The 15,785-nt window shown below is 35.3% G+C and overlaps 1 protein-coding gene and 1 long non-coding RNA gene across 2 annotated transcripts; both read left to right on the plus strand.

Moving 5' to 3' along the window:
* Positions 1-1,831: 1,831 nt before the first annotated feature.
* Positions 1,832-4,973, plus strand: LOC133882700 (uncharacterized). The gene is made up of 3 exons (XR_009902709.1): positions 1,832-2,100; positions 4,180-4,541; positions 4,698-4,973. It is a non-coding gene; the product is annotated as an uncharacterized LOC133882700 (long non-coding RNA).
* Positions 4,974-5,856: 883 nt separating this feature from the next.
* LOC133882838 (proteasome subunit alpha type-7-like) lies at positions 5,857-10,796 on the plus strand. Its single transcript, XM_062322059.1, has 3 exons — positions 5,857-6,150; positions 6,896-7,310; positions 10,339-10,796. Exons 1-3 carry the CDS (start codon positions 5,978-5,980, stop codon positions 10,498-10,500), a joined length of 750 nt encoding a protein of 249 aa, XP_062178043.1. The 5' UTR covers positions 5,857-5,977; the 3' UTR covers positions 10,501-10,796.
* The last annotated feature ends 4,989 nt before the right edge of the window (positions 10,797-15,785 follow it).

Here is a 15,785-nt window from a genome sequence, read left to right on the forward strand (position 1 = left end):
TATCTTGTGATTTCGATGTCGGATGAAGACAATCTTAATACCATTGGAAAGTTTATTCAAAGGAAAACATTTACCTGGTCAAAATGGGTCTCAGTCGAAAGACAATCGATATCCAATTGAACGAGTGCTATATCTTACAATAACCCAAGATGTTCGGTCGATAGTCGGTCGAAGCTCGATCGAACGAGGATTTTCAACGCAACGTTTCATTCGAATGTGATTTAGTAGTTTTGTTTTATTTCACTTTTTTAGTAGGGTTTGGACTTTTCTTTATTTCTTTTTTTTATTATTTAATAAACTCATTTACGATGGTCTTTGCCGCAGTTTATGATAGTTTATGTGATATTTTCTTTAGCTTTCAATAGAAAAAACTCAAAGGTTGAGTTTTTTTCTAGCTATTTTGCATAAAATCCTTGATTTTGAGAAGAGTGGTGATCGAGTTTTGCGTTTGTTAATTTTGCTCCCTACTACGCTACATTACATTAAACTCACTTTCAATAAGTGAGACCCAACATGTAGAATATTTAATAGAAATGAGAGATGATCAAGAACTCATAATCATTGCTCTGATACCATGTTAAATTACCACTTATCTTAAAAGTTTAGACCGATTAAAAAAAAAAAAAAAAGAGTAAATTTAATCAATATTGTAACGATTACAAATTAAAGCAATAGTTAGCATGTTTCTAAAGTACCTTTTATAAAGATTATATGATGGCAATGGTATCGATCGCAGAAGATTACATGTCTTCCTATATATATTTAAAATAAAATAAAAATAAGAAAAGCCACAGGTTCGATCAGCATCACTACCTAACAGTTTGAAGCAAATGATTTTGGGAGAGAAATTGGAAGAAGGTTAAATTTATTCCCATGCTCATTTAATATTAATTAAGGGTAACATCTAAAGAAGGGTATATATATATAGTTTTTGGGGGGCCGGAGACTCATGTTGGAGACAGCAACTTCTGAGCAGAGGCATTAGGCACCGATTAACACTGATCACTGTAGTTCTAACAACTAAGCACGCTTTTTCTTTTTCAATATAAAATTCAATCCTATTCTCTCTCCCTCTCTCTCTCTCTCTCTCTCTATCTCTCTCTGATATTCTGTGTCTCTCTGATCTCTCTCACATGCATAATGGCTTCTGACATAAGCAAGATGATACAGCAGCATATCTGTTTACATAGCTCCCACGTTGTACACCTCGGAGATGTTCCCTTTTTTTTTTTGTGTGTGTGTCAGGACATGACCATCACCAACATGTCAAAGCGTCAAGCTCATTAGGGTCAGAAATGAACAAGTTACAGCTACATGCAGTCATTTTGTCAAAAGCATTTCGACGATGTCTTTTTGCAGGGAATGTTGAATTGGCTGAAATGGTAATTAAGGGATGGGATATATATGTTGCCAATTAGGTGGGGTAGGTCGATCTTAATCATGTTCAAATTTTCATCAAGCAAGAAGAATGACATATAAACAACTAACTAACAACCTTAGATGAGACACTTTCAATTTTTTTCCATTTTGAAGTGCTACAGTTAATTTATCACCAAGGTTAAAAGCTAAGAGGTCGGGATTCTGATGCAATTGTGAGAGGCCTTCAATGGGGCATCTCACAATTGTTTGTCCGAATACAGGAACAAACAATTACAAGAAATTTTTAATCGTACGGAATCACAATCCAAAGAAAATACTATTTTCAGGCACATATTGTGATTTATGTAATACAAAAAAACACATACATACCTAGTCTGTATCAAAACTAGAACCGCCCAACCACAACCAAATCGAGAGGGTCTATATTAGGATTGTTTAGTGGGCCAGTTTTGCTATCCGCCCACCCACATGGGTCATGGGCGAATATCCATCCCCAACTCCATATGGGCAAATAGCAGAATAGGGAAACGGGTGGAAAATGGAATGATCCCTTTCATTTCGCACGTTGCCTTTCAATTCTCAATCCGAGCTGCTCAAACATGCTGCTTTGCGCCACTCAAGTCTGGTGAGAGGTGGTTAATTGTTTAAGTTTCGGCCATTCCCTTCCCTTTCAAAAGGTCCCTTCCTCGCCTTTGCTTTGAGCCCGTCGACCGCTAAAAGGTGCATGCCCTCTCTCTCTCTCTCTCTGTTAGGGTTTTTAATTTTGCAACCGTTAGTTTTGTATTTTTGCTTTCTTGTGCTCTGTCATAAAATTTATTATCTCTAAAATTCTTGTTTGAATTTCGTTCTTGAATTGTCTCTGTCCAAAAAGCGAATGTCAAGGATAGTTAGTTAAAAAAAAAAAAAGACTTGTCCACCCGTGGATAGTCACAGGCGAAATCCACTTTTCACAGAGAATGAATATAAATACAGAAACAGAAGATTGTTATTCTCCGCGAATATACGAAAGTGTACAGCTAGCCCTAGATTTAATCATTCACCAGAATTCTCATTTTTGTACTCCTCGAAGTACTACAATTAATTAATCGCCAAGGATAAAAGCATAAGTGCTACTTTTAGGCACATAATAATGTGGGACATGCAATGCAAAACACATTGACTGACACCCAGCATGTGGCAGAACTGGAACCGCACAAACACAACCTAATTGGGAGGGTCTATATCTTAGTCATCCAAATTAAAGAACAATTATTTGCTTTTGTTTGCCCTAGTGGAGGGTGGTTAAGGTTTGATTTATATTATTTGATTTCATCAAAATCAAGTGGTGGCTTGTCAACTTTCCACTACGGGACATGACATTCAAAACAATATCCCTAGTTATGATTACATTTTTGTTGTCGTTGCCTTCTTTCCCTTTTCGAGGACATTGGCAATTTGCCATCCTCAGTCCTATGTGTGTGTGAAAGACTTTAAAAATATATACTTTCCTTTCGTGGAGGTTATCTGACTCTCCTCCAAAATACTTGCTGATCGACACTCTCCTACCACAAGCAAAGACACAGCTTAAAAAAGCTTACCACTTCAAAATATCTATGAGTTTAATCTTCTTAATTTTGTGTCAAAAAGTTGAAGCTCAAAACCCAGAAACAAGCTTTCACTTTTGGTTGGATTTACGCTCGGGTTCGTTTTAGTTAAACTGAACTCGTTGGGATTGAGATACTGTTAGGATATCAGATATGGACGTGCTAGGGATAAGGAAGTATGGCATGAGTTGTGTAGTGTGTTTTCTGCAGTCTTATGTTATCATTATCTGCAGAATTATGTTATTGCTTTCTATTAGATTAGTTTGAACCATATGTTAATGCTTCCTAATAGATAAGTTTGAGTGGATGTTTATCCACACTCGTTGAGTCGTGATAAGAATGTTTCGAGCTGTGGTTCAAAACCCTACGTTAGTATGTCATCTATTTAAAAAGATGAACTCTTGAATAAGAGGTAATTAACTCAAATCTTGTGTTTGACAAAGAGTCTTAAGATCCTCTAATTTTCTTCCTGAATGTCAAGTTACTAGATTCATTACGCATTCATGCAACAGATACATATCTCTTATGTCTTGTAATGAAATACATGTCTCAATTATAACGGGTTGAATTTCAATTGAATGAAAGTATGGACGCGTGAGAGACACACACATACATATATGCGCAGGTCCAGGAAGATGCTTAGTGCTTTGGTGGTGAAGCACGATAATAGTGGCAAGTGGCATCTAGCTAGGTAGAAGATAGATCGATAGACAATTCATAATTGGAATAATTGATTCTGTGAAAAGGAAACAATACCTAATTAAAACCGTCTCAACGTTGGGTTGGATTGCCTTTATTATCTCTACCATAAGCCACCCTTCAAACAAAAAACAAAACAATATTACTTGCTGTTGCACGAGCGCTGACCATGAGGTCTCCGCACCCAAATGTGCACCACCACTTCCACTCACTCTCCATATTGCTTTCTTTCTTTTTCCAAATAAGGAAAAATTACTATACGTAGTCGTTATTTTGCCATTCATCTTTTTCAAATTAATCGTAGATGAGTGATTAGTGCATAACAGTTGTGCAACTATTGTGTACCACTCTAGAGACATGAAATGGGGTTCACGTGAAACTTATATGGTAGTACCCACCACATGGAACCCATCTCATATCTCTAAGACTTTACACAACATTTACACTGAGTCATTTTCTTTAATCCTATCTATTGAGGCCTGGATCACTGACACATTTGGATTTTATTGATCTTTAGGGCTTGGGCTAGATAGGGATCAGCTCACCAACGTCATTTCAGCGACTGCAGAAGGATCATGTCAGATTGCGAAGTACCCAATTACTCTCTTCACTTAAAAAAGTCCAAATTTTGATGTTTCCTAAATAACCCACGATAAAATTAAGATGTATGGGAGCACACAACTCTCCTCTCTAGTCACAAGGGCAGTTGGCATTTATTGCCACCTGGCTAGCAATAGATGAGGGGTTATTGGGGACATCCTTTACCAGAGCTAGTGACCTAGACTTGTGGACAAACACCCAATCAAAAGGCAACACGTGGCATGGTCATACAAGGAAAGAATGGCCTTCGACCGGAGAGAAAATGGTTCAAAAGATAAGGTATGTACTTCATTTATTCATAACAGACTAATTTCAAAAGTTATCTCTCTATAAAGAATGGTTTTTTCTTAGTTCTTTATTAACTTAGGCATCAGAGGTTATCTTCTGTCGACTCACTTCGATAAGCCTCTAATCCAGTTCTCTTAATGATTGCAGGTTCCCCTTAACGTGGAATTGCTCGTACATATTTCAATATCATCAATTAGTATCCTCTCCATTTCACTTTTAATATACCTAGTCCTTCTCTTGCCAATCCTCGTTCTCTATGCAATCATATCTACTACGACCTAGATCAGGGATCTATTTCATGGTCTATATTAGATTTTACAGATATAATTGTGTATATATTGTTACATGGTGTACATATTGTCATGTCATTTAAAAATTTTAAACGATATGGTACCATGTAAACCGTTAGATGCAACAAAATTTAATCTAAATCATGAAATTGATCTTCTTTATTCACTTGAAATAGAAAGGATCCTAGTACGGCGTCGTCGTCAATTCATGCTTTACATTTTTTTTTTCATGTTCACGTTAATGCCAAGCTTAAGGTCCGTTTGACTTTGTGATTTTAAAAAGTACGATTTAAAAATAATGATTTTTTAAAACGTGAGATTTGAAAAAAGTGATTTTTAAAAACGCAGTTAAGCTTTTCGCAAAATCACAGTTTAATATTTAAAATCGCGAATTTACCTTTAAAATTCTACGTTTTCAAAAAAACATCATATTATCTGCGATTTGAAAAGCAGATTTTCTGCGTTTTCAAATCGCAATTTTTAAAAACACAGTTCCCAAACGATCTATGTTCTGCGATTTGGTTTAAAATTGTACTTATTGTCTACAAAATCGTAATCTCAAATGCACCCTTAATCAATACTGCTGTCGCGTCATAGTATGGAACTTGGCTTGGGCTTGGGTTGAAATATCTAAATTTAGCTAAGGTGCTTTTAGGCTAATATATAAGATTGGATCAAATTTGTAATTAACCCTAAAATTCAACACTCTTGCAAAAAGAGTGCGTAAAGTCAACAAAGTCCACATAGTAACTAGTAAGACAAAATTCAATAGTTAGGATTTAAGAATATAATACCTTCAAAATTCTAAATGATCTGGATCCAACTTGACCTTACCCTAGGTTGGATCTGGTTGAGCGTAAAGTTGGGCTTGGGCTGGCCTTGAACCCAACCCAACTCGCAATTGGGTTGACCTGACTAAACCGAAAAACAAATTAAAAATTAAAAAAAAAAACAAAACAAAACAAACGTTTCGAAACAGCAGGAGAGCAAACGATGTCGTTCCCCATGAACTCGCTCCCTCGGTGCCTTGTTGCAAAAGAAATGGCTTTTATTTCTTCAGATCACTCGCAGAAAGGCTAATAGCCTAAAGCAAAAACAGAATCACTGAATCAGAGAAGCAAGAAGAAGAAGAAGAAGATGGCGAGGTACGACCGAGCGATAACGGTTTTCTCGCCGGACGGGCACTTGTTCCAGGTGGAGTACGCCCTCGAAGCTGTCCGGAAAGGCAACGCCGCCGTCGGCGTCCGCGGCTCCGATGTCGTCGTTCTCGGCGTCGAAAAGAAGTCCGCCCCCAAACTCCAAGACTCCAGGTATCCACACCCACACACACACACACACATAAATACTTGTACCTACGAAAAAGTTGCATTCGAAAAACTTGTGTTTTCGGGTTTTGTCTGGATGGTGAATTTGGTTTGAGGTTTAGGCGGGTTTTGTGAATTTGAGTTTTTCCTGTGATTGGAATTTATTTGTTTCGAATCCCAATTTAATAGGATTGTAATTTGAGAATGTGATAGATTGACAGACTGATATGTTTGCCAAACACTGAAAATGTTATGTATAATGAATTTATAGGAATTTATGATTTAATTGATTGTCTGCTTACTAATCAAAGTAATTCCATTTGATGTATTTCTTTGTTCTTTTTTTTTTTTCCTATAAATTTATCTTCTTGATTTTGTTTGCTAAATAACTCAAAAATAATTGCTTTATACTTATGTTTTATTGCTTGGGCTTGCCTTGCGTTGAGGTCAAATGCACATATGGGTCACCTTTCTATTGTGCATTTCTAAAAATATGCTTCAAATATTTGGTGTTTTTTAAGTTTTGGATTTAATAAGTTTGCTGGTTAGTTATTTACATCATGTGTAGAGCTAAGCGATATTCTTAGTTTTCTAAAGCATGATTGTTGATGTTTTTGTTGTTGGATTTGGGTTCCTGCGTTTAACGTTAACAACTGGACATGTTACTGAAAATCTGTGGCTATTGCAATGCTTATGTCTAGCGCACTTTCCATTTCATGTTCACCATGTTTTCTGCTGCTTATGTTCTCAGATCAGTTAAGAAGATTGTGTGCTTGGATGATCACGTTGCGTTGGCCTGTGCCGGTTTGAAAGCAGATGCTCGTGTGCTGATAAACAGGGCACGCATTGAATGTCAGAGCCATAGGCTTACAGTTGAGGATCCTGTAACTGTTGAATATATAACACGTTACATTGCGGGTCTGCAGCAGAAATATACGCAAAGTGGGGGTGTAAGGCCATTTGGCCTTTCAACTTTGATTGCAGGTTTCGACCCGTACAGTGGTGTTCCATCTCTCTATCAGACAGACCCATCAGGAACATTTCAAGCGTGGAAAGCCAATGCGACTGGGAGAAATTCAAATTCGATGAGGGAGTTTCTGGAAAAGAATTATAAAGAAACTTCTGGACAAGAAACTGTGAAGTTGGCAATACGTGCTTTGCTTGAAGTAAGTTACTCCACCTCTTGCATATGTGTATGAGTTTGTTGTGTTGTGGGGTCAGAGTGTTATCCTGAACTGCATATTTTGAATTGCTGTTGCATAGAGTGCGTTCAGTAGTCAGTCAATTAAAGTGACATGCTTCGAATTAGGATCTCTAAAACTTACACTACTTGGCCTTTTCACTTGGACGTAACTTACTTTGGCTGTGGAAATTACTTGATTAAAAAGAAAAAATGAGTTTGGAACTTTATATGAATTACTTTGTTATATTATTGTGAGACTGATTTGATTTTCTTGATATCTGACAAAGAAATTTTTTTTGATAAGTAAATGGGTTTCACTAAAAATCAAAGGACGCACCCAAGTACACATAAAGTATACAAGAGAAACACCTAATCGAAACTAAAAATGTGAAAACTATCATAAGCAGCTATCCACTAAAACATGGTATAGAAATATAAGGCATTTAGCTCCGCCACCGTCCTCTCACTGTATTCAAAGCTCCGGTCATTTCTTTCTATTCAAATGCACCACATCAAACAAAGAGGGATCATCTTCGACAAAGCTTCACTTTGAGATTACCAATCTTCCTTCCCCAACAAGTGAGGAGATCTCTAACCCAATGAAGCATGACCCACGCTAAGCCGAAAAAATTGAAGATAGAGTACCATAAGGCACTAGCTATCTCGCAATGGAGTAAGAAGTGGTCAACGGTTTCCCCATTATTCTTACACGTGTAGCATTAGTTTACTACAATGATTTTTTGCTTTCTTAAGTTGTCAACTTAGGATCTTACCTAAAGCGGCATATCAAGCGAAGAAAGCCACTCTCAAGGGGGCATTGCTCCGCCAATTCACCTCCAAAGGAAGGGATTATTGTCATGGGGGATTAAGACATTATAGAATGATTTTACATCAAACAACCCTTTTTTGGAGGGGTTCCACCAAAGCTTTTCAGCATCATCCAGTTTCAGCTTAATGGAATTCAACTAATCAAAAAACGAGGAAAAGAATCCCAACTTCCAATCATGCGTCGCTATAACAAAATTAATGTTCCACTGAAGAGAGTCATTAGATAACTTAAGATGATCAGCCAATAAAGCATCCCTAAAGCAAGAAATGCTATACAACTTCGGAATTGTTGCCTTAAGGGACTATTCCCCACACTACACATCGTGCCAAAAACTAATCTTGGAGCTCTCACCCAACTTGAATATAAAAAATCTAGAGAAATCCTCCCACCCACTCCTAATGAATTTCTAAAAACCCACCCCATAAGATCCAAAGACTTTATTAGAGCACCACTTGCCCCACTAACTTCCATCTTTAATGGCCACTACCCTTATACAAAGAGCCTATCTCTCATAGGCATAATGCCATATTCACTTTCCTAGAAGGGCTCGGTTGAACATGAGCAAATTTCAAACCCCCCTTAGTGATCGAAGAACATACCTTGGGCCAGCTTACCAAGTGAATTTGACCTCTTCACCCATACCTCCCCACAAGAAATCCCTCTATAACTTCTCAATTCCATTGGCAACTCTAGCCGGAAGGGGAAACAACGCAAGAAGTAGGTAGGCAAGTTAGAAAAGTGATCTTGATTAATGTAACGCTACCCCCTTTAGACAAGTACAAATGCTTCCAACTAGCCAAACAACACTCTACCTTCTCATAATGCCATTCCAATTAGGTTTGGCTTTAAAAAAAGCACCCAAAGGGAGACCAAGGTACTTTGTAGGCAATGAAGAGACCTTGCAACCCAAGATTCCAGCTAAACCTTCTATGTTGCTAATCAAACCTACAAGAACCAATTCTAACTTAGCCACATTGGTCTTTAAGCCCGAGCAAATTGCGCTTTCTTGTTCATTTGTTGAATGGCATAAATTTGCTTACTACAAAATTGTGGAGCAGTAACTCATAATAGTGTATCCAGTGATTTTGATGCCCCTCATCCTAACTAATTGGTTTAATGAATCATATTGTCCCATGCGTTTGTATGAAAGGGCTCCTACAATCAGTATGGCTCGTAGCTATATAAATCACAACTTTTGTTTTACTTCACATCTTTATTTATGGATATTGTGAATTTGGTAAGCTCCATTAATTATGGTGATGCAAGCGCGTCCTCTCGGCATAGGAAAGGCAAGGCTCACGTGTTGTAGAAGGGTGTGCTTTGGGTTTTTGAGAGTTTGTTGGATTTCTTTCTTTTTGTGGGCTGCTTTGTTCTTCACTTTCTAGTTAGGTGCTCTCTCTTGTGTACTTCCGGTGTATTTAGGGGCGCCTTGCGCTTTTAATAAGACCAATTTATTGCTCATCAAAAAAAAAAAAATTTATGGATATCGTAATTGTCAATTGCATGTACTTAAGAGTATTTTTACACTTTATTTGTAGATTCAAACATCTCTTACAATTGGCCAGAAGTTTTGGTGCATAAAAGTGGTTATTTATTCTCTTACAGAATCAAGTCATTTATTCACTTAAGATAATTTGCACCCAGACGTGTACTTTTCTATGTTCCCTGGGCTGTTTTTGTATTGATTATGTTGTTGAAGAGGATCAATGGGAATATTAAGTTGAAAGAAAGAAGTAACATAAGGAGAACCACGTAAACAAGTAAATAATGAAACCTGAGCCAAATACAAGAATAACTAACTAAGAATAATGAAACCTCCAGGCTATAAGACCTGCCTTGAAATTCAATGATCTGAACATCGATATGAAAGGCTTGAGTATGATCTTTTGGAGATCAGATGGGATTCTAACACATTGGGTATGGTTGTGTCTGGTTTATTGTTGCCCTTAATCCAATGTCGAATGGGATGCTTGCAACGTAAATCAAATCAGTCTTGGATTCATGGACGTCAAACTCATTTGGCTTTGCTGCTTTGAGTTGTTGAATGGGAATAGAGGAATATGGCATATAGTACAATGTACAAAGCTGGATAGTAATACATTTCATTCTTTCCTTCGTTTATGTAAACAAATAAACATTTAATTGGTATCTTCTTTTCCCTTCTGTTTATTTTATCGATTAGGTTGTTGAGAGTGGAGGGAAGAACATAGAAATTGCCGTGATGACAAAAGAGCATGGGCTGCGCCAACTTGAGGAAGCTGAAATTGATGCCATTGTTGCTGATATTGATGCAGAGAAGGCAGCAGCAGAGGCTGCAAAGAAGGGCCCTGCAAAGGAGACCTAGTTCTGTTGTGTTCTCTTATTTCTCCTGCAGTTTCTAAATACTTCGTTGTTTCTTGAAACTTGATCATCTAATTTATTGGTCAATCAAGACCTGAATTCAGTGCTTTGTGGGCGAAAAATGGTTTCCTACTTAAGGATTCAATGCTAGAGATTACTGAAGGCTAACATGCATCCTGTCATTAGGTCTGAAAAGATGCATTTAGATCAACACATAACGGATACTGTATGTGTTCTGTTTGAAAGCTGGGGGATACCTTGTTATGCTATTAATAGTTCTGGTGAATTTGGAACGAGGAAGACATTGTAAGCAATCATTAGAAACCACAAAGTTAAGGAAAGAACAAAGATCTGTTTTAAGTTTTTGCCTGCTAGGTTTTTCACCTAATATCCGGTGGTGGTTGTCATCATTGGCCTGTAGTCCTCTCAAATGTCATTTGGCTTTTAAAATTACTATTGAATCAAAATTTAGTAATGATCATCGTAAATTTAATGGTAATTTTAAAAGTCACACAACATTTGAAATGACACAATGAATACTCTCCTTATAGCATTACTCATTCTCCATTAAATATAAACATTAAAATTGACAGAAAGTTGCACGTGACTTGCATGTACAAATTTTTTACTCTTTTTTTTTTTTTTTTACAAGGGAAGCAAACAAAACAAACTAGAAAAACAATTACAAGGGATCCTGCCCAGGGGATGGGAGGCGCTCTTATGAACCTTAGGATATCGTCTACCTGTGAAGCTTGGCTAACAAACCAAAGACGTCAGAAATCGACGGGAATATCTTCCTAAATGGCCAAAGCAACTACTAGGGAATCGTCTTCCAAAATAATGTTGTACGTCTCAAGTTTTTAGGCTGAATAAGGCTGCCAAGGCTTTTCGTACGATTGGTTCACAAGGTGAACAAATAGATGTCTCAGCAAAGAGAATGAACCCTCATGATCTAAGCCGACAGCAACTACGGCCGAAAATGAATCAACATCGAAATTTACTTTGGTAACCCCCAAGGGAGGATGAGGGGTCAGAGATTTCCAAGCATGAAGATGTTCCAGATTGATCCGATTAATCTTTGTTGGCAGAGTGATTTTATCATGGATAACCTTAAGGAACCCAAGTCAGGAGAATTGGAAGCAAAGAGTTGGAAGTAATGATGAGAGGCCATCTCAATTTATAGAAGATATTTTGATCCAAGCTGCCATAGATATACCTTCAAACTTCAAACTGTCCAAGGGCACTTTAGAGAGTCCAGAGAGTCTCCAAAAAACTCGAGAAATCACCAAACAAAAAAAGGAAAAATGTGTTTAGAGGTTTCCAGCTCTGTACCACAAAAAGGGGGAATCTCAACAGAGTGCTGCAATGAAGGTCGACTGAAAAGGAGAACTAATTTTAGGGAGGGCCTTTTACAACCACGGGCAATGATTTTAGACAGGAAGTACACATAAATTTTCTACAAACCAACTTCTAATATTGACGGCATGTGTTTATTGAATGTGAAATGCACATTTTTTAATAAAATATGCTTTTCACGTGCTTTTTTGATAGCTTAATGAACACATCATTTTTAGAGGTTGGTTTGTATAAATTTCTTAAAAACCAATTTGTAAAAAGCATAATGACGTTTTGATTAAATTTAGGAAGACCAAGGCTTGTAAGGGATTGAAAGATTTCAGTCAAAAGAGGGATGGAACACATCAGCATTCTCCTCAATTGAGATGATGAAACTAAGAAGATTGTCTAGATCAGGGCTAGCTCAAAAGATTTTGAGGCCTAAGACGATAAATTTAAGTGAGGCATTTTCTTATATTTAAATATTATTTTTTATTTTTATATCATATTATATTATTTTTTTTATTTAAAAATTATTATTCTCTCATTTTTGGAATACAAAATTACTAATTAAGTATTTATATTCAAGCTTTTGTAACATCTCATTTTCAATTGATAATATGGGTGATCCACCTAATCTTTATTGTGACATTATTGATCTTAAGTAGGATTTTATCAATTTTAATGTTGAAAAAATTATTTTAGCAAAAGAAACTATAACAGATATTGTCAATAAAATTCTGTAAGCGATACAAGCGTTTGGGAAAATAAAATCTAGTCTTTTTATATATCTTAGTACGTCAATTGGACTACTTTTTTCTATTTGTAAAATTTCTTTTCAAAGTTTAAGTTCCGAAAATAAATCTAAACTATTATATCATAATAAATATAATGTTTGAGAAAACATTCAGATTAAGAGTTTTTTTAGTGATATTAAGTTCTTGAAATTGAATAAAAATTAAAAATATTTTCGTATATCTGAAATCGTGCAAACCTATTTTGAATTGAAAAAATAGTTTGATCTACTATATATAAGAAATGAATAATTGCATCACTGGTCCTTGGGGTTTGCGTAAATTACAAATCATTCCCTGTGGTACAAAAAGTTCACAGAGGGTCCATGTGGTAAACTATAATTACGAATTACTCCCTGAACCTGTTTTCCGTGCACCAAGTTAACAGATTCCGTTAGTTTGTCATGTCATACCTAATAGGAAATCAACATATGGCCACCCTAGGCCAAGGAGAGGCCGTGCGCCACCCACAGACATGGTCGGGCCACCCCCGGTAGCCACCCCTTTGCTATTTTTTATTTTTTATAAAAAAAAACATAAAATATTTTTTAATTTTTATTTATTCATATTTTTTTATTGTAATGGACACGTGTCGATTTCTTATTTGGTATGACGTGGCAAATTAACGGAATCTATTAATTTAGTAGACGAAAAACGGGTTCAGGGAGTGATTCGTAATTGTAGTTTACCACAGGGACTCTCCATGAACTTTTTGTACTACAGCTTACAATGAGTGATTTGTAATTTAGGCCAACCCCAGGGACCAATAGTACAATTATCCCTATAAGAAATAATCAAATTCTTTTTCTTTCTTTTTTTGACATAAGAAATAATCAAATTCTAAAAGATAGCACATTGTGTTGTCTTGTCATTGACTTTCTCATCAAATTGTTTCTTTATATGAATTATACATTTTTACCAAATATAGGTTCTAATTCTAGTTTAGTTGCAATCTTTTAGATAAAATCATAGCAAACGTAAATCTATTTTTTCTATAGTTTTTTAAAATAAGAGATAATAAATTTTAATTGATATATAACAACATCAATATGCATTATCTTTCAAATATAAATTGTTCCCGACAAAATTGTAAGCAAATAATCTATCGTACCAAATAGCTATGCCCAATAAGAACTCAAAAATTTTAATCTCACTTTTTGTTTTAGGATCTTCATTTGTTTTTGTTAATTGCAACAAAGCATCTCTTATTTGTGGAGCTTAATTTTATTGCTTCAACACTTTCAATGCTACTTTCCCAACATGTTTGTGACAATGACTTAAGAGTTAAACCTCACACATTATTTTGTGAAAAATTTAATCACTTTGTAGATGACGAAAACAACAAAGATATACTGAGGTACTACTCCAAATAAAGATATGGCTTTGGGAAAATAATTTGTCATATAGCATAATACACTATTAACATTATAACAACCACATGGTGAGTAAAATGCTTTATGATTATATCAAAGACTTTTTTGCACCCCTTCTTGTTTCCTTTCGTATTAGACTCATTATCGTATCTTTGTCCTTGTCTATGTTAATCTCAAGTTATATATATATAATTTCGTCAAAAAGACATTTTCCAATAGTATCGTCTATTTTTAGAAATCCCAAAAAAAGTTATTCTATTTCCATTGGACTTGTTGAAATATCAACACACCATAGTATGAGAACATTTGTTCTTGATGACTTGTATCCGGGGTACAATCAAGTATGAGTGAAAAATATTTTGCTTTCTTTAGTTTTGTTAATAATATTATTTTCAATTTGAGTTGCTTACAAATGTATCAATTCATTTTGTATATTATGTCCTAAGATAATGATTATGAATTTCACCATCTTTAATATGTTGAATATGTTCTTAAATTACTGGATCAAATTTTGCAATCATTTCGATTAGACTTTAAAAAAAATCCATTAATTTCTCTATAAAAAATTTCTTTTTTTCCTCAAAATGCCAAAATATTTTTACCAAAATTCTTTACTATTGCAATAATTCTCAATAATATTCTTTTCCAATGATCTTTGTCTTTATTAATTTTTTTCTTGGACATTTTTATCAATTTTTTTTTTTTAAAACGGTCTTATTTCAAAATCAACCCAAACATTCATGTTAGTAATATGCTCGTTGGTTGTTTCATAACTTTTAAGCTTAGCACTAAAATTTTTCCAGTCATTAGTTCATTCATTAACTAGTTGATTTATACTAGGTTTTGAATTAAACAACTTGCAACAAAAACAAAATACTCTAATCCAAATATTTTGAATTAGCTAGCCTTTTTTCTATCATGTTTCTCCCCGTTTGATTATTTTTGAATGTAATGAGTACTAAAAAAAATGTCTAGAGTTCTCTTCTTTAGGAAAATATATATCATTGTCTCTAATTGGACCATTTTCTACTAATAAATTTCTTAATTTTGTATCGATATTTTTTCATTGACCCAGGTCGTAAATATTTGTAGGAATAGAATCAGATTCATCATTAGTATAAATTTATCCTTAAATCAATCTACCTTTAGATCAATCTTAATTTTTTTTAAAAATAAAAAATCAATGACTGGTGGATTGACAATGACACGTCAGCAAATGACAAAGGAATACGAAATAGCATTTCTCTCATGATAGTGAAACCAAAAAAACTAATGCAAGTTGCTAACTATGAATGTGTTTTTGGTAATTAGAGATCATTAATTAACCTTGAATGATTCAATTCCGAAGTGAAGGACCAGAACCGTAAACCAAAAAATTCAAGGCAAAAGAAAACCATGAAATTAGAAAAGAATTCAATGCACAGTTGAGACTTTAAAGGGAAGGAGAGAGAGAGAGAGAGAGAGAGAGAGAGAGAGAGAGAGAGAGAGAGAGAGAGAGAGAGAGGGGGGGAGAGAAATGAAATTGATACTATATATTTTATGATCAGGATTTAGAGTTGATGAATTTAATGGTGTATATGATTTCACATTATTTAAATTTTTTAAAAGACATGCCAACATTTACTTCATATAGACCATTAGATGTATCAATGTTAAATCCTGACCTTTCATTTGAAATGAATAGTTAATGAAATGAAGAGGATCATATTCCCTATTTGAGGGCCTTAGACGACTACTTAACTCTCTTAGCGAAAGAGCCGACCTTGGTGTAAATTAATTAAGAAAGC

The sequence above is a fragment of the Alnus glutinosa genome, chromosome 11 (genome assembly GCF_958979055.1).
Source record: "Alnus glutinosa chromosome 11, dhAlnGlut1.1, whole genome shotgun sequence".
Lineage (NCBI taxonomy): Eukaryota > Viridiplantae > Streptophyta > Magnoliopsida > Fagales > Betulaceae > Alnus > Alnus glutinosa.

What these genes read in the sequence shown, in the direction of transcription:
- LOC133882838 (XM_062322059.1), top strand. Translation starts at nt 5,978, where the DNA reads ATGGCGAGGTACGACCGAGCGATAACGGTTTTCTCGCCGGACGGGCAC. An exon ending in CCCAAACTCCAAGACTCCAG is followed by an intron (nt 6,151 to 6,895) that starts GTATCCACACCC and finishes TTATGTTCTCAG; the next exon opens with ATCAGTTAAGAAGATTGTGT. An exon ending in CAATACGTGCTTTGCTTGAA is followed by an intron (nt 7,311 to 10,338) that starts GTAAGTTACTCC and finishes TTTATCGATTAG; the next exon opens with GTTGTTGAGAGTGGAGGGAA.